This window comes from Eleginops maclovinus, chromosome 2 (genome assembly GCF_036324505.1).
Source record: "Eleginops maclovinus isolate JMC-PN-2008 ecotype Puerto Natales chromosome 2, JC_Emac_rtc_rv5, whole genome shotgun sequence".
In the NCBI taxonomy this organism is placed as follows: domain Eukaryota; kingdom Metazoa; phylum Chordata; class Actinopteri; order Perciformes; family Eleginopidae; genus Eleginops; species Eleginops maclovinus.
Window position 1 is genome coordinate 4,965,839 of NC_086350.1, and position 22,677 is coordinate 4,988,515.

At 42.4% G+C, this 22,677-nt stretch overlaps 1 protein-coding gene across 1 annotated transcript; it reads right to left on the bottom strand.

The window, feature by feature from the left end:
* Positions 1 to 1,770: 1,770 nt before the first annotated feature.
* hsd17b12a (hydroxysteroid (17-beta) dehydrogenase 12a) lies at positions 1,771 to 20,358 on the bottom strand. Its single transcript, XM_063912799.1, has 11 exons — positions 20,066 to 20,358; positions 9,951 to 9,997; positions 9,032 to 9,107; positions 7,102 to 7,209; positions 6,369 to 6,433; positions 6,099 to 6,143; positions 5,654 to 5,688; positions 4,857 to 4,938; positions 4,615 to 4,680; positions 3,739 to 3,888; positions 1,771 to 3,104 (listed from the first exon to the last, which is right to left on the bottom strand). The coding sequence occupies exons 1-11, from the start codon at positions 20,241 to 20,243 to the stop codon at positions 2,964 to 2,966; spliced, it is 993 nt and encodes a 330-aa protein (XP_063768869.1). The 5' UTR covers positions 20,244 to 20,358; the 3' UTR covers positions 1,771 to 2,963.
* Positions 20,359 to 22,677: the final 2,319 nt, after the last annotated feature.

Genomic DNA, 22,677 nt, shown 5'->3' on the forward strand with positions numbered 1-22,677 from the left:
CTTTGCAGAAAAACAGCCCCAAAGCATGATGTTTCCACCCCCATGCTTCACAGTAGGTATGGTGTTCTTTGGATGCAACTCTGCATTCTTTCTCCTCCAAACACGACGAGTTGAGTTTTTACCAAAAAGTTCTATTTTGGTTTCTTCTGACCATATGACATTCTCCCAATCCTCTTCTGGATCATCCAAATGCCCTCTAGCAAACTTCAGACGGGCCTGGACATGTACTGGCTTAAGCAGGGGGACACGTCTGGAACTGCAGGATTTAAGTCCCTGGTGGCGTAGTGTGTTACTGATGGTAGCCTCTGTTACTTTGGTCCCAGCTCTCTGCAGGTCATTCACTAGGTCCCCCCGTGTGGTTCTGGGATTTTTGCTCACCGTTCTTGTGATCATTTTGACCCCACGGGGTGAGATCTTGCGTGGAGCCCCAGATCGAGGGAGATTAGCAGTGGTCTTGTATGTCTTCCATTTTCTAATAATTGCTCCCACAGTTGATTTCTTCACACCAAGCTGCTTACCTATTGCAGATTCAGTTTTCCCAGCCTGGTGCAGGTCTACAATTTTGTCTCTGGTCTCCTTAGACAGCTCTTTGGTCTTGGCCATAGTGGAGTTTGGAGTATGACTGTTTGAGGTTGTGGACAGGTGTCTTTTATACTGATAACGAGTTCAAAAAGGTGCCATTAATACAGGTAACGAGTGGAGGACAGAGGAGCCTCTTAAAGAAGAAGTTACAGGTCTGTGAGAGCCAGAAATCTTGCTTGTTTGTAGGTGACCAAATACTTATTTTACCGAGGAATTTACCAATTAATTCTTTAAAAATCCTACAATGTGATTTCCTGGATTGTTTCCCCCATTCTGTCTCTCATAGTTGAGGTATACCTATGATAACAATTACAGGCCTCTCTCATCTTTTTAAATGGGAGAACTTGCACAATTGGTGGCTGACTAAATACTTTTTTGCCCCACTGTATATATATATATGTATTGATGAGGAAGCATTGAGACCTTTCAAAAGATCATTTACAAAAAGGTTTACATTTTTTTGATTTGCCTCTGATGTTAATGTTAATCCATAACCTCCACTGGCTCCCCGTCCACCAACGAATCAACTTCAAAGTCCTCCTCATCACCCACAAAGCCTCAACAACCAGGCCCCCTCCTACCTCACAGACCTGCTGAACCACCACACCCCTCCTATCCATCCCCACCTGCGCCAAGCACCCAACCTGGGGGGACAGAGCCTTCTCCGTCGCTGCCCCCTCTCTCTGGAACTCACTCCCACAACCCATCAGAGACTGCACTGACCTCACCACCTTCAAGAAACTCACAAAAACGTACCTCTTCAAACTGGCTTTTAAGGTGTTTTTGTTGTTGTTGATACTTTGCTCGATTTTAATGCGACTTTTACTTTATTTATTGTTGTCTTTCTGTATTATGTACCTCTGTAAAGTGACTTTGAGAACCTGAAAACTATTAATGTGATCTGATGGAGCAAAAAACAGTACACATCAAATCATAACATGTATATAGTGTCAACACAGCGCCTTAAATCAGACTATAGTGAATAAGTAGTCATACTTTTTGACGATTATACAGTATATATGCATATATGACTTTACTACTAACCTTTTTAAATACATGACGTTCTCACCCCTAGTCTTGTGACACACCTAATCTTCATTTAAAATAGAAAAACTTTTGCTTCCGAGCCGATTACAATATACAGCAACCTCACAATCTTAGATATAAAGGAAAACAAATACATAACCCTTTCGCTTTGTGCCAGAGCTTTTATTAACAAACATCAGTTGCCACTTGCCAGTGCACTTTACATTTAGAAATCATTGTTTTTTAAATTTATTTCAAAGTATATTAAAAGACTTGTTACAAAAAGCTTTCACATAACCGCTTAGTAAAGGCACAGGTCAGACCAAGTCATACGGGGTTTTCACACATCAACTGAGTAAAGAGGAGCAGTCCTGTTTCTGAAGCAAACATTTCTTGGCATGTGATACAGAGGCAATGATGTAAAACTTTCACACTTTAGTTTTTACTTCAACGGGAAGGATCTTCGCTCTACATTGAGTCGGTTAAGAGGTTTTCCTTCTTTGGCTAAAGGCTTACATTTTAATTTAAAAAAGGCACAAAATTGAGCAACTGTTTAGTTCACATAGACATCATACCAGTTGAATTACATAACAATACATTTTAACCATTCAACACCCTCTCATTGAACTTGACCATGTTCAGCATTTACTTCAGAAGAAAAGGCACTTCTGACGAACACCGCAGTTATTGTGAAAGACTTTGGTTTAAAGCAAGTGATACATTGGTGCGACAGCAACCCACCACAAAAGCAACATTTTAAACATAAAGCAAACACGCAATGTTATGAAAGAGCCGATGCATGATGATGAACAGTTCAGTATTGCAAGACAACTGACAGAACGCAGATGACGCCATCTTTAAAATGGCTAAATGAATTGTAAACAGGACTAGGTTGAAAGATAACCTCTAAAAAAAAGGTCTGAGTTTGGCTCGTGTGTTCATACAAATATGAAAATAAATAATTATACATACATATAAAAAAGAAGCCCTCCACCATGTTACACTGCTTACAACAGCAGGGGTAACAAATCCCTCATTTATTTTTTGATTGTATTATTTTCACCATTGTGTCATTGACAGTATGGATGAATGTCCTTTGCCAAGAGCAGCATTACATTTTAACTTCTGCCTTCTTCCAGTTCTCTCTAGACGAAAGGACAACAGGGAATAGTTTACTGTTTTAAATGCAAAGTCTTACACATGCTTTGCTGAGGCACATTTTACTAAAGGCACAAATGTGAAATCTCAGGCAACCCTGGAGGATTCACCGCACAGATACAAAAATCCCAATCTCTCCTCTATTTCTGCCCCGGGTCAGAACAGGGTGGCAGTCCACAGATCCACCGGCCGCCTTCCTAATCGTTCTTCAGAGCGTCTCCGTTCCTCAGCTCCCGCATCTTCCTCCTCTTTAGGTACCCGGTGCGCTGCAGACGGTTCATCCTGGCTCCGAAGAAGATGACGAGGTTGATCGGCACCAGCTTGGTAGTCAGCCAGCCCTGGGAGGAAAGAAAAGGATGTGGGTTAAACTACAGCTTTCAGGACTTCATCTTTAAATGGGAATTGAAAGATAATAAAAACCTTTTCCAAGACATCATGAAAAAGGTAGTTTTCATACAAGTGATACAAGTCTTTAACAAAAAAGACATAATAAAACAAAAGGTTTTTAAGGTTTTATTGTCCTATCCACTACAGCTCACGCATAGCTGTTTGCGAAGTACACCTAAAGCCAAGGCTCCTACAACGTAGCAATGAGTCTATATAAAATAATTCACAGCATTAACAATTCTGACAAATTGTTTTATTAAGACTAGCAGCCTGTATGTACATTAGACATGTGTTTCAACTGAATATACTTTACATTAAAGTGCCAATGGTGATAAATCAACTACCGAGCAAGATCGTTTAGGTCTTTAGGACCTACGATAACTAAGATGAGATTAACTTTTTTTGATCCACGTAGGAAAATTCAAGTGTCATAGCAGCGAGCTCAATGAGAGTCAAACACAGGCTAGGAAAGGTTAGGAAAATAACATTTAAGTAACAGTATGAATATAAAAGTGTTTTACATATACAGTTTTGGATGGTTACGGATAAAGGTTGAGTATTTTTTAAAAGGATTCCAGTTCTTACCATGACGGCATGAGGGAAATAGCCATTGGTCTGGCTCTGCAGACCCACAGTGGAGAGCTCAGCGGCCACATAGCGGTCGGGGGTGGGTTTGTCCAGGGTGGGCTTCCTGATACGAGTCATTTTGGTCACCACGAAGAAGGGTAGCACACTCTACATGAGGACAAAGGAAAGTGTGAGATGAGCTCAAATAAAAAAAACACAATTTTAAATCAGTCTTCCTCAGGTTAGCATTGAGTCTTTTTTCTTGATTTGAACTCCTATAGTTTAACTCCAGGTGTGCTGCACAGGCGAGTTCAATCAGGGGCTTTTTTTCACCAATTGTGGCACAAGATGCACTTTCAAAAATACATAAGATCATTTCTGTAGGTTTGTTTGGGGACCTGGCTTTTCAGGTGAAGATGCACTCAGGGTTTGCTGAGGTGAAACCGCTGTACAATCTTCAACCACCAGGTGGCACACCTGAGACTACTACAGGGGAGCTAAAAACAGAACAAACCAGCCTCATGTGGAACAATATATTCAGAAATACCTCTGCAGTATAAATGCATCTTCATGAAGGTTTTTATTTATTTATTGAATTACACTTCAAAAAGGACTGGCTGAGAGCAACAATGTCTATTGAGCTAAATGAGATACCAAATTCAATCAGGGGTCATCAAGTGGACAAATCTTAGATCCCTTTCCACACTGTATACAATTCCTATAAAACAATGGTACGCTTTGTTCTACTGTATCTCAAAGTCAGTGAGACACAATGTTGTTAAGCAGTTCTCTTTCTGGCATCCATGAGGCTCCAAAAAAGCTAAATGGGTGTTGAACATTTAGCAAAAAACATGCACGATAAAGAGGTTGAATCCTATCAAGCCCCAAGCTCACCTGAATGATGATGCCTTGACGCCTGTACTCCTCCTGAAGGCCACGAGAGAAGAAATCCACAAAGGCCTGCAACCAGAAGAGTGAAGGATGGTTCATTTTAACACTCTGTAAAATGATGTTTGTTATCAAAGACTACAAAAGGGGCAACTAAAGGAAGGGTTGGCTGGATGAAACATGCAAGATACTGAACGATATTATGAAACAAATTCCTTTCAATGACAGAAGCAGAGATGTTTACATACCTTTGTGGAAGAATAGACGGTGAGCAGAGGGAGGGGGTACATGCCGCTGGCAGAGGAGATGTTCAGGATGATTCCTTTGGACCTGATGAACACAACAAGGTTGATTTAAGACAAGAACTTTGCTTTATTGTAAGGCAAGGAGAACATTTAGGTCTGCATCAGTCACATTTCCGGTTTGGAATTGACTGTTTTTATGACATGGCATCAGTCAAAAGTGTGCATCATTTTTAAGTTAAGAAAGCCTAAAGAAATCCTTTTGTAACTGATTTTCAGAAGTCCTTTTTTTACCCCCTACAAATTCAAACTTTTAAAAAACATTGTCCATGCCAGTGGAAACCCTGCATCTATACAAATGGGGCAACACAGAAAGTGATGCTCCACACGCACACTAAAACAGTGTGGTAGTGGCCGTGTGTTGCCATGGCAGCCTGTTGCTGCAGTGATGTAGTGGAGCGACGCTCCATCCTCACACGGCACCAAATGTGCTACGCTGCGATTGGCTGGCAAGAGTCACATGGGAGCAGCGCAGCCAATCGGGTGGGAAGAGCACTTTGTGTGAATTGAAAGCTTGTCAGCATTGTGAACAAAGGAGGAAAGGAGAGATGCAGTGATGGAAAGGGCTGGGAGAGGATTTCTTATTCCTCTAACTGATAAAAGAGTTATATAAAGTGTAATATTCCCCCCAAAAAAGGTTGGAATTTTGAGATTCCTGCTTTTGTGTTGCAACCCCTCATTCACAACACTGATGTTTGACTGCAGTCATGTCGCAAAACATGGAAGCCCATCATTCAACTCACCTCTCAGTCATCCTGGGCAGCACCAGACGGGTCATCTAAAAAGAAGATAAAGCACATTCAGCATCCGCAGTCCAAAACAATGATACAACTCATGAAAGAGAGGAAAGAGTTTTATTTAATAAAAGACGAGAAGTTTTAGAGAGAGAGACCGGCAGAGAGAGAGAGTTGCGTGGGTGGAGAGTACAGACAGCGTTGGTGTAGTCCACCGTTGCTTTGGGAACAACTGAGACACTGCAGGTACCGTGGCAGAAACAGCAGAAGAGGAGGAGGAGGAGGAAAAAGAAGAAGAGGAGAACAAAAGGGGGAAAGTGAGCAGGAAAGTGATATGCATGGAAAACTTTAAAAACAAACATTTGATACGAATAAGTAGTTCAGGACTGAAAGTATTTGGAGTATGTCCTTCCTGAAGAGCAGAAATATGCAGAGACGTTTAAAACAAACTAACCTGGCAGACTGAAGTGATGTTGACGTTGATCATGTTTGTGATGAACTGTAACAGAAAGCACCGGTCAGCTAAACACTCACACATTATAGACAGTAAAGATCTTACAAAGACATAAAAAGGAAGCAAATTATTTGGATATTCAATGCAATAAATGTTGCGAAACCGTTCAGGCTTAAGACAAAGAAATGTTTCACATGTTTGAAAAAGGAAGGAGTGCTCTTAACTAGCAGCAATTCCACCTGAAATAATATGTAATAAAATAAAACTCACATTGTCCAGATCGGGTATATTGAGGTAGTACTCTGGGTAGGGGTAGGAAACACCAACATTGTTCACTGTAAAACGAAAAAAGAGGAAAGGTTATTCCATCTTTTACAAAACAACTGGGTGCTGAGGGAAGCTTACACATTAACCACAAGGTGGAAGCAAAAGCAACCAAGACATTTCACTCCTAGTCCACACAGCCACACCTTACCAGTAGGGCACATTTTGCATCTTAAAAAAAAGAACAAAGAGTTCCTAAAATGTTCGACTATAAAGTATGATGTCAATTCTTGGGTGTAGATGTCTAAAAATACTGCAATAGCTGAAATATAAGTGGGTCTTTAAACACACACACCATGAGTTTATGTTGAGTCTCTTTAGCTCAAACTCTAGACAGACTTTGAAAAAAGGAATGCTTATATATCGGATATCATCTCTGTTAGTTTCCACTTGGCTGATACATGTAGTGAAATTCAAGGTAGCTTACCCAAGCCCAAAACCGTTGAGTGGTACAACAAACGTCAACCAAATGGTGTAGTTATTAAAAAGCTACAGACTAGGGGGCTTCTCATGGCACTTAAACACACAATATCATTTAGTGACATTTGCCTTATTCTGTGTTGCTCTCTCATGTCTGCATTACAACCGGTTCTTCGAGTATGTTGACTTCACTGTAGAAGAACAATACAAAGCATGTATTCAAGGAGCAAGGGAACATGTGGCAGAGAAACAAACTTACCAAGAACACCGATCTCCAGTCCAGCCAGCCCCGCCTCGATCTTTTCGTAGATGTCACTCCTGCCGAAGTCGACTGCAATAGTCCCGGTCTCCACTTTGTACTGTTCCTCTGTGAAGGAGAAACACGTTTTCATTTACTATAATATCTTTTATAATCATTATTTAACCGTGAATGGCCAGCTGAGATTAGCTACCACTTATACGAGGCTGCCTTTGCTGGAGAGCCCCAGAAAGTATATTACACACAACAAAGAAATCAGAAACATTATGCAAAGTGAAAGGCAGCATCCAATGTGTTCACCATAATTGTTCTAAGTTTTAAAATGTGGCTTAAGGAGAACAATTAACTTAGTTTAAGACTTTTTGTATTCCAAGTGAGGGGAGCACATTTAAGTCATTATCTATGCATGGCAAAGGACAACAAGTGCTTAAATTGTAGGAATAAAAGTAACATTTGCACAAGTGTTTTGATAAAACTCACTCAGTAGGTTCAAAGTTAATTAACATAGCCTTCACCCTACACTCATACTATGCATTCATGTGTCACAAAGCAGCAAGACTGACATGACATTAACCCGTTTCAAATGAAAGTTACATGAAACCAGTCACTGTGAGACTTGAACTGAAGAGGGCACTGCACACCAACAAACCAGCAGAGCAACCCCCCCACCCCCCTCCGCTACGCCGTCATGTTTGACGTGCCTGCTGCAATTACAATTTATTGTCGAAAGACTCATTTGTCTGATAGGTGGCAGAGGGAGTTATAAGAGGAAAATTCCTCTGATTTGCCTTGACAAAAGACCAGCAGTGGATATTCAGAGTTTAGACTAGGACAGAAAGGGGGGACCTGAGGGGGAGCATTTACAAATAAAGGGATGGTAGCTTCCCTGAAATCTATATCCAGCTCAGAGTATTTAGACATCACAACCTCTTTGGGGTAAAGCAAGGGGGGTAAAAAAAGATCATAAGCTTTGGACATGGTGGCAAAGAAGCAGAAACATCAAGGTGGCCAAATTGGAGGAGTCATTTGGGGTTGCCAGGTATGTGATTAAAAGTGGGATAGAGAGAGAAACTTTATTTTTAATTAAATTATAGGCGGGACAGGGCGGTTCACGCGGATACATGCAAAGGAGGGCGGGGTTTTTATCCCCACTAATCGTGAGGGAGGAGTGCCAGAGTTTGGCACATTGCATCCCGCTCGTGACTACCCATCAGCCCCCTCTGTGGACTTGAAGCACGACAGGGGAAATTGCGCTGTGGGAGACGTCAGAGACAGATGGAAAGAGAGCAAGTCAGGGAGAGGGCACTATTTAAACAAGGGGGGGGGGGGCACTCACCATTCAGACTCTGTTCAAACCTGGAGACGGGCCAGAACGGAGGAGGAAGACTGTTTTTCCCCTTTTACACAGATGCTCATTTTACATCTGAATGAGGAATGCCTGGTCTTGTTTTTTACCCAAATATCTCAGAAACAGGATCATAAAGGAGTCCCTTTCAAAAATCAAGATATTTAACCGGTGCTCCTTCATACCAATCGTGGGGAAGTTCTTAGACACAGCCTGCCTTTGTTAGCTGCACATTTGCAAATCAACAACACTCAAACAGAATGGAGGCACGACTTAGTGGATGCAAAACAAATAGGAAGCTAATCGATCCGCACTTTGTTGCAACAATACAGAGTACAACATAAAACAAACTCATGCTAACTTGGATTTCTTTCCTTAAAACAGTGCAGTGATTATTTTCCCTTTTGTTTTCATTATACATCCTCATGTCAAGCCTATGAAGGACATCTCATCAGGGCCTGGGAAACCCTGTAGTCGACAGGGTGGGAGGTTGCATGTTACACCCTGTCCGTACACACATTCTCATCAGCCCACTCACACCAAATAGCTTTCCATGATGACCAAAAAAAAAAGGAAAACACTTACCGAGTAACCTTGCCACGTCATCCAGCTTGTCCTGGGAGCGACTGATCAACATCAAGGCAAATCCCCGACGAGCCAGCTAGAAAAGAAATACAGTATGTCAGGTAACGAATGCATCATTTAATATGTTGGTGGACAACTTCATGTCAAGTGGAAGTACAGATGGCAGCATAAGAGACAGACAATGTGCCCAGAAATCCCTGTCTTATACAATATATCAAGTCTCATATTCCTTAACTTGTGATAAATATGCTTGGGAGAACAATGTGTACAGAACATCCAAATGTATTCAGTGTCTCTAGATTGATCATTTAGCTCGATCTGCATGTGCTAAATGTATTGGAAATAAACTCCATTAAGGCTAAAAAGATTTACGAGAGCTTTAGCCTCAACTTAGACATCATTTCCTCAATTTATACCCAATTATTTGCGATGTACAATGACTTACAAACAGAAGTTTCTGCAGCCAGGTTGATCTTTGTGTATGATGTTGCTTTTGCACATCATCTTGTGCTCTTTAGATGTTTTGTTGCACTTGTGATGCATTCAAGTGGTGCATTTCTGCCTAAATACTACCACAAAGTATAATACACTGGGTAAAATGGCAGCCTAGCATTGTGTGACAAGCAGCTAGCCCCAGTGTAGCACCAACAGTACGAGTCAAAGGGCCTCCATGACTACATTATACAGCCAGCACACCCACAGCAGTATTGGCCGACACGAGGCAGGGTAGCCCAGATACAACGTGTGCTTGTTACCTCTCGATGACGAACCTGTACTGAAGTGTGTGTGAGGACTCTCTGCCACGCTAACAGGCCCATAAGAGCTCTCCCCTACCGTGGCCTATGAGTGAACACCGTGTGTGTATGCATGAGTCACACCTATGAAAGAAATTAAATAAATAAGGGTCTGGGAGCCTCACCTCCTCCGCATAGGATTTCCCGATTCCATCCGTGGCGCCCGTCACAACTGGAGACAGAAGAGATAAAAAGAGGTTAGTATTGTTTCTCTTTTTGAACAACAATTATACACCATGTAGCAGGTCAGAGGTGGAGTCTATTTAACTAAAAAAGGGAGTAGATGTTCTTAAAAAGTCCCCAAAAAGTTAAAGAAACCAGATCATAAACCTGGAGAATCTGATTTCACTTTGATCTGTGTTCTCAAAACATGTCAAATTATACCAACATCGTTTATCAATCTTTCACCGTTTGTGTTATCTTGGATCTCCTCGACAGTCAAAATGAAACGCGCAAATATGAGCCTCATTGTTCAGAGTTACAACATGCCTTCACATCAGGTTGGACCACTTTTAGTATTTTCAACTCAACTCCAGGTCGGGACTCGAGCCCGGGGCTGTTCACGGGTGATGACGAGTCAGGTATAGGAATCATTTACAAGCAGTAAAGCCATCATCAGCCACACCTTAAAGTACAACTAGACTGCTATCCAGGAAAGCCTCTTTCTAAGCCCTTACATGACAACTTTTTTCAGTCAAGCATCGTTTCTTTTGAATGAAGGTGTCCATTTTCACACAAAAAAGGGAGTGTGAAGTCAGATTTTTGGAGTAGATATGAATATAAAAACAACCAAAGATAAGATAGGAGGTACTACGCAAAGCTACACAAGAAAGGAGATGAAGATTGTATAGCAGTGGAGATAAGATGGTATAGATTAAAGGTAGAAGTATAGGATTCACCTCAACGTGAGGACAATACGATATGATTCTCAAGATCAGGTTTATCCGACTGACATAATCAAGCGTATCTGCAGTTTATACAAAAAGTGGAAGGAGAATGACGGGAAAAAAACTGAGCAATTCTGCAGAAATCTGAGCAAATATTTCATAAAAAAAGGACACCAAAAATGGTCAAACAGTGGGGAGACCGAGAGAGGGAGCTGATGGACTTCCAGTGTTCCGAGATCTCCTCACCTTGTCAAGCAAGCAAGGCTATTTTTAAACACTCACTGCCCATCAACTCTAGCTCCTTCTTAAATGACGGAGAAAAGGGGGAGAAAAGATGGAAGGGGAAGAGAAGGACGACAAAAAGGGGGTGAAGGTTGGTGAGAAGGGATTGGGGTACTCAAACACACACTGAATATATTATTAGCAGGGCTTGATGAAAGATTAATAGAGGTAGAGGACATTCTCTGGCAAAGAGCAGCAAAAAGAGACAAGATGAGAGCAGGGGGGGGGGGGTGCAGGGAGGAAGAGGAGGGAGTGATGACGAACATCGAGCGGGAGAAAGGAGGAGGGTGAAGTGGGGTAGGGAGGATGGGTGAGGAGGGATCCTGGGGGCGGCTAAAAATAGAACTGGAGCGAAGCAAGAGAACGAACGAATGAAGGAGAAAAGAGACAGAAGAGGGGAAGAGAGGAAGAGGGGGGAGAAGAAGAGGGGAGCACAAAGTCAAAAGTGAGAAGAGCAGAATCCCTGGTTATTTTTAAACCTCCCCCCATGTTAAGAATGAAACGCTCCGTGGCAGAAAAGCCTCAATGGGCGCGGGCTGTACCAACTCGGGCGTTAGCTGCAGATGCAGGAGGGGGAGAGGGGGGAGGCGGGAGAGGATGCAGCGCTGTGAAGTAAAATGGCTGAGGGGGGGGGAGACGACAACAACCACCTCGACATAAAATCTGCTTTTTCTAATATAATCAATGGAAGTGAACAAGGCTCATTTGCGTCACGGTTTACACTTCAGTCAAATCTATATCACGCATGCAAAAATAAAGTAGGATGATCGTCTGTATACATCTTATTGATATTCTTCAAAAGGGCCAGGATCTGTGAGAAATGTGCTTCCTTTTCGTTGACAATCATGCAAAATGTGAGCACATCTATGAGTTTTAAAGGTATAAAATGAGATAAGAGACGAGAACAGCGTGAAAATGAAGACGACTGGAGTTGCAATGAAGTTCAAGTTGAGGGTAACATCAGTCCAGCCTCTTGAGACATTTTGTACCAATCGGAAGTAAAAAAACCTGTCTGATAGAAACCACTCGAGGCCTCTAATGCCGTCAAGATAGATATGTCAACTGAAACTTTAAAAGTACCTTAGATAAAAATGAAACAATGAAACCCAACGAGGCGCCTCAGTGCGCCGACCACATTCCCGTCGTACAGGACTGCAGATATACCCTAAAGAAAAACTCCAGGGATGTCGTTCACCTCGCATGACTGACGCTCACTTGCATATACGTGAAAGTATGTGTTAAAATGCACGTATGGCATCGGCATGTGAACTTGAACCTGGTAAAGGAGCTGTGCAATGAGTCATGCTCCAAGGAACACATGACCGTTTTGAACTTGAAGGTGACAGTAAAGAACGTACGGTACTGTGATCCATCTTAACTTCACTTTATAGTACAACTTCTATCACAAAACAAACAGCTTGACTAACGCTCATCATTGAATAAGTTAAATCATTCTTATTCGCAAAGTCTGCAGCAATTCAAAAAGAAAACGAGGTCTTCTGAATTTGAGGAAATGAAGCCGTCAGCCAGACAGGACTTACTGAATATCACTTTAGAAAAACATCTCAGAGAGACCATTTCAAGTTCAAATCAGTCATCATTAGTGCAGCAAATCATCTGTAAAGTAACAGTAAGTTATGGATATCGGAATTATTATCAGCTAGCCTAAATTATTCCAAAAATACATGTGCTATCACTTGCTTTTACACCACACTTAACACGTGAAAGGTGGTGTAATCCTCCACTGTACACTACATACATGTGCAAATACAAATCATACACAGTAAATATGAGTAAATGTAAAAAGACCGCATTTAGCCCTGAACACAAGGTCCAAAAATAGCATTGTTCAGTTCAGTCAAAAACAAACTCCCCGGTGCTCCCAGCAGGACTTAATTTCCCTCACCTTGGACGGACACACACCACACACACACGCGACTGACGCTCAGAGGAAACAGACACCACGACAACAAAGGGTGAAAGTGTTTTGATGTGGCAACCACAAATGATAATGAAGTGTGCAATAATAAAAAACTAGATGATTCTGTAGAGGGCGGGGAAGAGTAAAGTAGAGGTGGGAAAAGTCCTCAGATTACTTAAGTAGAAACAATAGTGTTACAATACCGGGTTACTAGTGAAAGTCCTGGATTGAAAATGTGACTTAAGAAGAAATACAGAAGCATTGTCATCCGGCTTCAAATATCAAAAGCGATCATGCAGACTGGCTCTTTTGACGGTGTTACAGGATATTGCATGATCCCATGTTTAATCAATATCATATAATGTCACTTTTATGCCAAATGAAATGACAATTTTGGTTAACAGCAGTGGATTAGTACTGCATGACATCATTTAAACATTTGATGTGTTTTATATGTACAAATAACTAGCAAATATGTAGTGGACAACATTTACTCCCGAAATGTAATAGACTAGTGTGTGAAAATAGTACAATGCTGGGGAAGAGGAGTGTGTGAATCCATGAATGTATTAAGAGTGAGTGAGTGAGTGAGTGAGTGAGTGAGTGAGTGAGTGCACTGCTGCCTCTGAGTCCCAGCACCAATGCTCTGATCCCCGTTCAGTCCCCTCAGAGCCGCTCAACCCTGCCTGCTCTGAAGCATCCTGACGGGGGCGCATTTGCACCACATCTCTGCCATGCTTAGTGCTGCACATCACCAGAGGTATTGACATCCCCCAGCCTTTTCTGTCTCCCTCCCTCTTCCCTCCCCTCCTCAGCAGTGGAGCAGCCTCTGCCACTGCCTGCTCACTATTCCGAGGGTCTAAAAAAAGCAGCAGGAGGAGTAAAAATAGCAGCGCGCCTGCACTGCCTCGTCTGGGAGCTGCCTGCCTGCCGCAGCACCTGAATACCAACAAGATTTCCCCCCCCCCCCCCCACAATCATCCCCATCACCAGGACGACCAGGCTGCTGCATCCTCAGCCCTTTACCTAAAGCCTGCAGATACCACAATGAGCAGGCTGGAAGAAGCTCACTGATAAATGTGAGGAAAGATTTAGATTAGCATGGGTGAGGAAGAACAGCTGGTATTAAACTGCAAATCTGTAGGAATATGGAGATTCAAATGATTATTCCATGTCAAGTTGGAGGTTTTCTGAGAGTAAATGATGTGGCTATGAGTTACAGAAAAGCGTGAGTTATGTCAAAGATTGAAAATCCCAGAGCGAGAGAGTTAGCATTAGCAGGAAAATGCACCGAACAACATCACATCTTTAAGAATATAAAGAGTGAGTAACATTAGCTGCTCTAGTGTCAAGTTGTAGAAAAGGTGTGACTATCAGTTACCCAAAAGGGTGGGTTATTTTGGAAGATTCAACTTCCTATGCAAATAGAGAGCGAGACAGAGCTAACAGGAGTGCAAAAACTCCCTCTTCAACCCTCCCCATCACCAACACATCCCCAATTAAGATTCTCAGTGAGGAGAGACTGCGGTCCTTGTATGCCCCGCTCTCGTTACGTACTCTTATGTAATCTGTCGCACCCCAAACTCTCCTATCAACGAGCAGCCCCCTCCTTCCTTCCTTCCTCAGAAAAAAAAGATGCAGGGAGGGAGAGAGGGAGGGAGGGAGGGATGCAGCATGAAGCTCCAAAGACAGCTCATCACCCTCACCCAAACACATCCATCCGCCCACCTTCCACATTCAAACATGCTGCTTTAAATAGCAGGGGAGGAGGAGGTGGAGGAGGAGAGTCACATGGGTGGTATAAAAGTCGACAAAAATAAAGCAGGATCGGGCCGGGGGAAAAATGAGGGAGAGGGAGACAAAGAGAGAACTTCAGAGCTGCCCAAGATAGAAGCAGCGTCTATATTTGGGTACAGAGGAGAAAATAGCCACCTCCGCCTCCCTCCTGCAGTCACATGCCTGCTTTAAAAACAATAGTTTGCTTCACTGCAATAACTTGGATTTGACTTGTGCCATTAAGGACACACTGTACTGTGTTTCATTCCAACGGGTGATTCCACTTGTCAGTCCTTCCTCTCTGACTGGAGCAGAGTTAATCAGTGAAGTCACCTGCTGGTGTCTGAGGGTAAATCCTGCAAACTCTGTACTCAATTACATCCCTGCACATTTACAATAACTCATATTGGTAGATTACATTGATGCATGGTTCCTTTATAGCAGGACTAAAGTAGGATACTATTAATTGTACCCTACTTTAACTCTACTATAGTTCAGCAGTGCAGCTTGTACTTATTACTGCACTACATTTATCTGACTATAAATTCAGATTATTAGCCAATTAAAAATAAAATTCCACTGATAAATAAACACTGATAAACAAGTAAAAGGTTTAATATTAATCAGCAGTATTTAAAGTAGCTCCACTGTCCACTCCCAACTATCAAACTCTCCGGGAATTCAATATTTAGGAATCAGATATTGAGGCAAGCTCTTTTACTTTTGTAACGTTAATTAGTTTAGAGTATTTTGACAATTTTGTAAGTAAAATATCAGAGTACTTCTTCCACCTCTGTTTTACAGATGTATAGACACTTATTGTTCAACTTGTATTTAGCAGCAGGTATACATGGTACCAATAATTGTTAAGCTGCCGAATATTCCGAAGACATTTTGTCAATCAAAGGCGTCCTCATTTAGAAACAAACCTCTCAAATAAAACACTGAAGGCCTTTGTTTGGCCTTAAACTCAAAAATCCCCTACTTCATCTCACAGATTGCGTGTTTATCCAAAGTGTGAGTAACTGGCTTCGTGTGATTGATGTATTATTATTTTTTGTACAGAGGTTACGCAATGACTTACATTTCAAAACCTGAGATCATACATTCCTCTCAAGTGTGTCCCACAAAGACTGAAGCAAACACCTCAAAGTACATTTCAACAGATACTGGAATACTCTATACTGAATAACCTGCCTCTCTGGCATGTTGGACTACCAGCAACATGAACCTGATTGCACAGAATGCAATTAACCACAGATATGCTGGTGGTCCAGTAATGCGCGTTTAGAGAACAAGAACGCACAGGTGCTCACTTATAAACTGGTTTTCTTCAAGAGGGCCTTGCGTTAAATCTAGACACTTGGAATGAGTTTATAGTAAACAGAAAAAGCAGAAGGACATGGTTTAAGTATTTGACGTGAAGCTAGTGCTGAAATATTTTGCGGCTGTGTCATTTTCAGAATTCAACAGGAAGTTAAGTGGCAATAATTTTAACAACAAAACAATTGAAAGCGAGAGAATATTGGGCTGGTTAGTGAGTGATGAAATAATCTTGTGGTGCCTTCCTAAACCAATTAGAAAACAACGTGATGCAATATCTTAGAGTCAGTGAAGCTTCATCTAATTAATTTGTTGTTGTTGTTTTGGATTGATTACTAAACCACAAATGGACTACTTTCTTGCACATTGACCAAACATTAGGAGGTAAACCTAAATACTATCTACCATGAACAATATAAGAAATATGCACAATGAATGAGGGGGGATTCAGCCAAGACAACAGGTTGTGTGCAAACAAATTGCAATGTAGGGAGAATGAGAAACACATGACTTGAGAACAACATGCTCAGAGGAGGAAGGTGCTGCAGAGTGAAATAAAGAGCAAGATGTAGAGGAACAGAAACACACACTAGCTGGATGAGGGAGGGAGGCAGGGAGGGATTGAGAAGAGGTTTAAATGAGGGAGAAGCAGAGGATTTTTACCCATCATCCCTGGCTTCGGCACGTGTCACAGAGCGTGTTCATTATATGAACAGTCGTTTTCCTCCCTCTCGCTCCACCCACACACACACACACACACACACACTTACAAAGAACTAGGGGGAAGCACATTCATAAGGCTGAAGTGCAGCCCCTGCTTCAGCTGAAACACATTTCATTCACACATGTGCATTCTCCTAACCTGGGAGGATGCCTATGGCCTCTTCATAAAAATAAAACTCTGACATTTATCCGTCACATATAATTAAACACCACCCAGTGTCTGCAACTCGCCTGCAGTTAATGTTGTTAAACTTTCACACCCAAGTTTGTTTTATTACTGAAGTCAAATATAATGCAACTAAATTCTTCCCAACCCGAGCCTTTGTCACTTGTGCTGCACAGATGAATGGCTGCATGCGTCTCATAAAATGAAATAGGAACATGTTCTCAATAAACAATGATTTCAAAGAGAGGGAGGACTTCTAAACCTCATGTCTCATCGCTATCCTAACCCTCTGTGCAAAAAGCTCCCATTGGTCTGATTGACTTACCTATATAAAAAGGAGTTTAATGCACAAGCAACAAAACCAGATGGACACAATGGAGTGAAAAGCTGCCCCATTGAAAATAATAAAAGACGTATTCATACTGATTTATGAAAAGGATCTTCTAAAAATACAATGAAAGGTTGACTACATGTTAAAATTCGTCTTTTCTCTAATTCTAGTGAGAGTATAATGCACAGTTGTTTAGAAAACGGCTTTCTATGCTTAAGGTTTGGAAAAAGACAAAATAAATCAGAGCCACAGACATGGCAGGAGGTGGGGTGTGCGTGCAGGTGGCTGCACAGTGCAGCAGAGAGGCTGGGGAAGCCGCCTGCTCCTATGATGCAATGCTCCTGTTCTGCCACTAGGAGTCTCTATTAAGGGGAAGACCAGCAGAGGAACTCCAGAGAAATCCCTGCTCTCCTCTCCCTGTTAGAGCTGCAGAACTCACAGTGCAGTGATTACATGAACCTCTGAACACAAAAAAAGTATCTTAAAATAAAATTGTACTTTGCAAAAAAGGAAAGGGCTTACTAGGTAAACTTAACCTCAATAACCGGCACAGACTCAAACCTGTCTGACCAGGAAATACCTGCTGTCTCCTGAGTTGCAATAACAACCATGTGGATTGCTAAACGCACATGCTTAAAGGATGAGATGGGCATGACAAATCTTTTTAGGAAACATGTCAGTCCATATCTGTGGCTGATACATGTGATTATATTTCTGGGAAAAGTAGTTTAATATTTGCTTTGTTAGTTAACATCCCTTTCTTACTTTATCATTCAATCTATGACAGGAGGATTATTTAGCTAAATTCCGCCATTGTCCATCATTCAAGTGATTTTCCACATAGTAAGCATCCAAAAAAAGGCAAACTTCATCAACTCTCAAGCTTTAAGATAATATTTATTGCCACTGGTTGACACAAAGGGCTATGTTTTGTGCAAACCCCTGACATGAGGAGTTATACAATGACTTCACGCTGGAAACAAAGAGAAGATTTGAAGGGATAATAGGCACATGATTGAAACTACATGCAGTTTCTGTTGAGCAGCTCCAACAGTTCTTCACAAATTACACCATTGTTGCCTTCTGGGCTTTAAAATAAAGAATAAAGAGCCTATTCAAGAGTTAATGGTGGTTTAACTTGTTGCAACAGGTGCCTCAGTCTTTGGGTGAAAGGTGGAGACCAGAATCGCACCACTTGACGTATGTAAAAAAAGACAAATCACACCCCTGCCTGAGCGGGCCTGACCTGCACATCTGGTACAACCAGCTGAAGGAGGGCAAACTCAAACATCTACCCTCCTCTACCTGCTCACTTCCTGCCATGACTCCAACCGTTGGCTCGTCAGACAGGTGCCAAGAACAGGTTTTAGGGAGTGCCATGCAAGTTCATGTTTGATAGTTATGCAAAAATGCTCTCTTTAAAAACTGTTTTCCGACAATTTCCTGGACTCTAAATTGAGTTCCTCAGTCACAGGGATTACATTCAACCCATTATGCAAAGAAAGATGCTTTCCTGCACCAGAAATTAACTCTGTTGGACTTAAATTAACCATTTCTGGTCACTACAAAAAAGAGATTTCACTGACAAGACACTGGGGTGCAGTGGAGGAGGGTGGGGGTGAGATCTATATGACCAATGGATGACGAAGCGATGAGCAAGTGCATGAGTCATCGGTGTGCACCGGTATTCCTCCGCATTTTTCTGCAGAAATCACAAAATAAATGTACACTAGTCATGCTTAAGGCACCCTACCTTTGCGCCACGCGTGTCATCACTTCTTACGTCGCACAAGGCATCAATTAAACACTCAGTCATAAAAAAACCGAAGATTTAGAAAGCCAACGTAAGAAGATAAACCTCTAGTTTAAAAAAAAAAATTAACAACAACAAGCATTTCAATTATCTTGGTCGACTGGTTGAGGGGATTATCAACCTGTACTGTCTCAAAGAGTAGAGCTCGGCAAAAATTGCGCAGCAAAAGGCTCCAGACGCAGCAGTCTTCTCCAAAAAAGGAGACTGTAGAAGTGGGTCAAGCCATGGCAGTGGCGATTCCTAGGAGACTACCAAACCAAAATACACTTAGATTCAACCACGAACTCGCTCCTATGTGAACAGCCACGGTGAAAAAGTAAATGAAACAGTCTGAAATCCAATTGAAGCCGGTTTTGTGTTAAACAACATGTAGGGCCAATTGGATAAGGTAATATGACAAGGAAAGAAAGCGGCGACACAAGCATGACCAAACACCGCCTGAGTATAAATCACACAAAAAGTCAGGTAAAGATGATTAACACTCAAAAATGTTGGACAAAAATGTGACACATTTCCAGGAGTCAGAAGCTATGTGGGGTGTATGTAACGTTTTAATTGGGCATAAGGGTTTGTCCTGCATCATGCGGATGGGCTAATGTGGTTCAGTAGTGCGCCGGCAGAGAGCTCACCCACATAAAACGGCTCTGTGAAAAAAGTGCGTATAGCCTGCGCAATTTGGCTCCTGGCTCACCAATGTGGGGCATCCCCATCCCGCAATAAAATGTGGGTGAAAATGCTGACTGGAGCCCCTGGCAGCTGGTTTTGACGCGACAGAGAGAGAAAAAAAGCCAATTGAGCTAATAAGGACCATTATGCTGCCAGTCAATCAGCTGCTTACCTGCGCTTGTTACGCAACACCAACCTCCCCCTTGAATTAAATCACAAAAACGCACCAGAATGCAGCTTTTTCTTTGTGCCAAAGTGAAGTTTGAGCTCAATAACCTCATTCTGGTGTTTGCACGTCGAGTCTACTGCCCTCTTCGTGACCGTGGTGTAAAATTGATGTGACCGAACTCACCTGCCCATTTGCCCAGCTTTGGTGAGAGCAGCGTCCCGTTCCCTAAGACCCAGATCCTGAAGCCTGAGAGCAGCCTGTAGAGGACCCACAGCGCCAGGGAGGCCACGGTGAACGCACCGACCCAGAAGAGAGGCGCCTCGGCCCTGCGCAGCGTCTCCTCCACGTTCATCCAGTTCATGGCAGCGGCGACTCGGCGTGTGTGTGTGTGTATATATGGAGACCTCAATTTTAGGCAATGTGCTCTAATTTGCAAGCCACAACGTGAGAGAGAGTCCCTTTATAAGGAGGTTGTAGCATCACACACACTCCCCCAACACTTGTCTAGCCTGATTTAAAACGCACCGCCCACCTGGTGCTTCAACCCCGCCCCTTTATGCTGTCATTGGCTGCAGCAGCTGTCTGTCGGATGATTCAGCCTCTGGATTGGTGCATATGCTTGTCAATCAACTCCCCAGCGCTCCCCATTCATTAGGTTTTCTGTATGAAGCTGGGTGGGTCAAAGGGCGACCGGGATGAGGAGCGATTGGGCAAACATTACGGCAGCTCGCATCCGGAGGCTGCCATTGGCTCTCAACGGAGCAGGTTTGTCGGTTTCAGTCATGATTATGAAACCCTCCAAACCCACGCTTTCGGAAAAAAACTGCCCGCACCACTTTATGAATGAAACGATGTCCTCATTGGTGAAAAATGTGCACCTGCTCCCGCCCCTGGGAGACAGTTTATTGGCTAAAGTAGTGCCAGTCTGTGAAGTCAGCATGCTCCCTCCTAGGCATGAGTCACTCGTCTATTTTAGGTATTCCGCCTGCATCATACTGCTGATAACGACTGAAATGTGCTGCAGTGAGACATATTAGCGCACATTTCCACCTGTATTTCGCCAGGTATCTCGTCCAAAGGCACCTCTGCTGCAACATGCTCGAATACAGGTTCCCCAAACATGAACAACTACAATCTCCAGTCCAACTTTTGCTTTCAGACTCTCGCGAGAGTATGCACATAGTATATTCCCCGTTTCTTACATTTTGGAGGGGGAGATGAGATGTGATGTGTGTGTTACATAAACATTGAGACAGACACGTGCATTTCCATCGCTTTATTTGACAGTTTAACATATCCACACACATCAATACGCCTTACAGATGTTGGATGTTGCTGCAAAATCAGGTTTTACTCCTACAAGCTCGTCTGTGCTCTCTTTTACCCACTTCGACCCAAAAAGGCGTTCTGAAACAGCATTTTTTTTTTTTTTAGATCCAACTCACCCCCTCTGCCGCCATGCTCCCTGTCTCCCTCTCTCTCTCACACACACACTCCAAAACTAAACATCGAATTCTGACACACCGATGCTCCATGGCACAAAGCAAAACATGTTGTGTACTCAGCAGAGGGACAAGAGTATACAAATGTGTGTACATGCTGACAGGCATCGTGCAGCTGCTCGCATTCTTTGACACAAGTGGAGGCATCGAAGTCAACGTGACACCGACAGGAAGCAGCAGCAAGTTGTGTAACAAGCTCAAACAGGGGGGGAATTAAATGCAATTCTCAACAGCTGTCTCTCAGTCTTAGTTATTACAATGTGCAATAAAAATATATGTGCAAAATGTCCTCTGACACAAAAATATTTGTACAGCTTTTAAAGCAGCGATTTTATACTTTGGCATCATTGCAAAGTCAATATTATTGTACCTATTATTATATATATTATATTATTAATTTAAAGGCTTTATTATGGAAGTAGTTGATGCATATTTTCACTTTGAAACAGCACATTTTTAAAGTTTAGTGTAACACAGCCATTAAACTACATTTTATTTATAAGAGAGTAGCCTTAAATCGTGCTTAAACTAATACAATTAAATACCGTCAAATTTCACACGTTTCACACATTACACACACTACACACACACACACACACACACACGGCTGTCGGACGTTTTGAGAGTCCACCTTCACGTCTCGTTGGTGTCCTCGCATGCCCATCAGCTGAAAACAAGAGAGAAAATGTGGATTTAGTTTTGCACATTTCCCTGTCAACATGTCTACATGTGTGTGTGAAATCTGCAGGACACTAAAGACTCAAAGCACACACATAAAGTGCACGAACATAGTCGGATCTTATTGTGTCCTGCGCCCCTTAAACACCCATAATGTTGCTTTTTTTTTGAGGGGATCTGCTGGTATTAAATACGCACAATAAGCCAAAAAGACTCATGCGAGAAAACATTTTTGTAGGACTTTGTGCAGCAACGATACCCCAAACAAAATTCAGGTTTTTTCGTTTTGTTTACACGAACAGTATTTACCCCTCCTGGTATCGATAGCCCTAAACACACACACACCACCACCACCTCCTCCCCTAAATCCTGCAACACAAAGCTTTCCTTACCTTTAAGTTTCTGTCCCCTCCTCTCAACACACACACACCTTAAGAGTCAACACTACCCCATATTTACCCAAACACACACACCCTAAATCCCACCCTCCACGCTGACACTGACACGTGACACATCACACATTGATCCAAATCTGATATCTTAAATTATAGCAACCACATTTCCTATAACTACAATATATAAAAAGATCCTGGCAGCAATTCGGTTCATGTTTCC

Coding starts and splice junctions, on each gene's coding strand:
- hsd17b12a (XM_063912799.1), bottom strand. CDS start 20,243: ATGAACTGGATGAACGTGGAGGAGACGCTGCGCAGGGCCGAGGCGCCT. Junction 9,108..9,950: donor GGAAATCCTATGCGGAGGAG/GTGAGGCTCCCA, acceptor TTTCTTTTCTAG/CTGGCTCGTCGGGGATTTGC. Junction 4,939..5,653: donor CTGCCCAGGATGACTGAGAG/GTGAGTTGAATG, acceptor TGTGTTCATCAG/GTCCAAAGGAATCATCCTGA.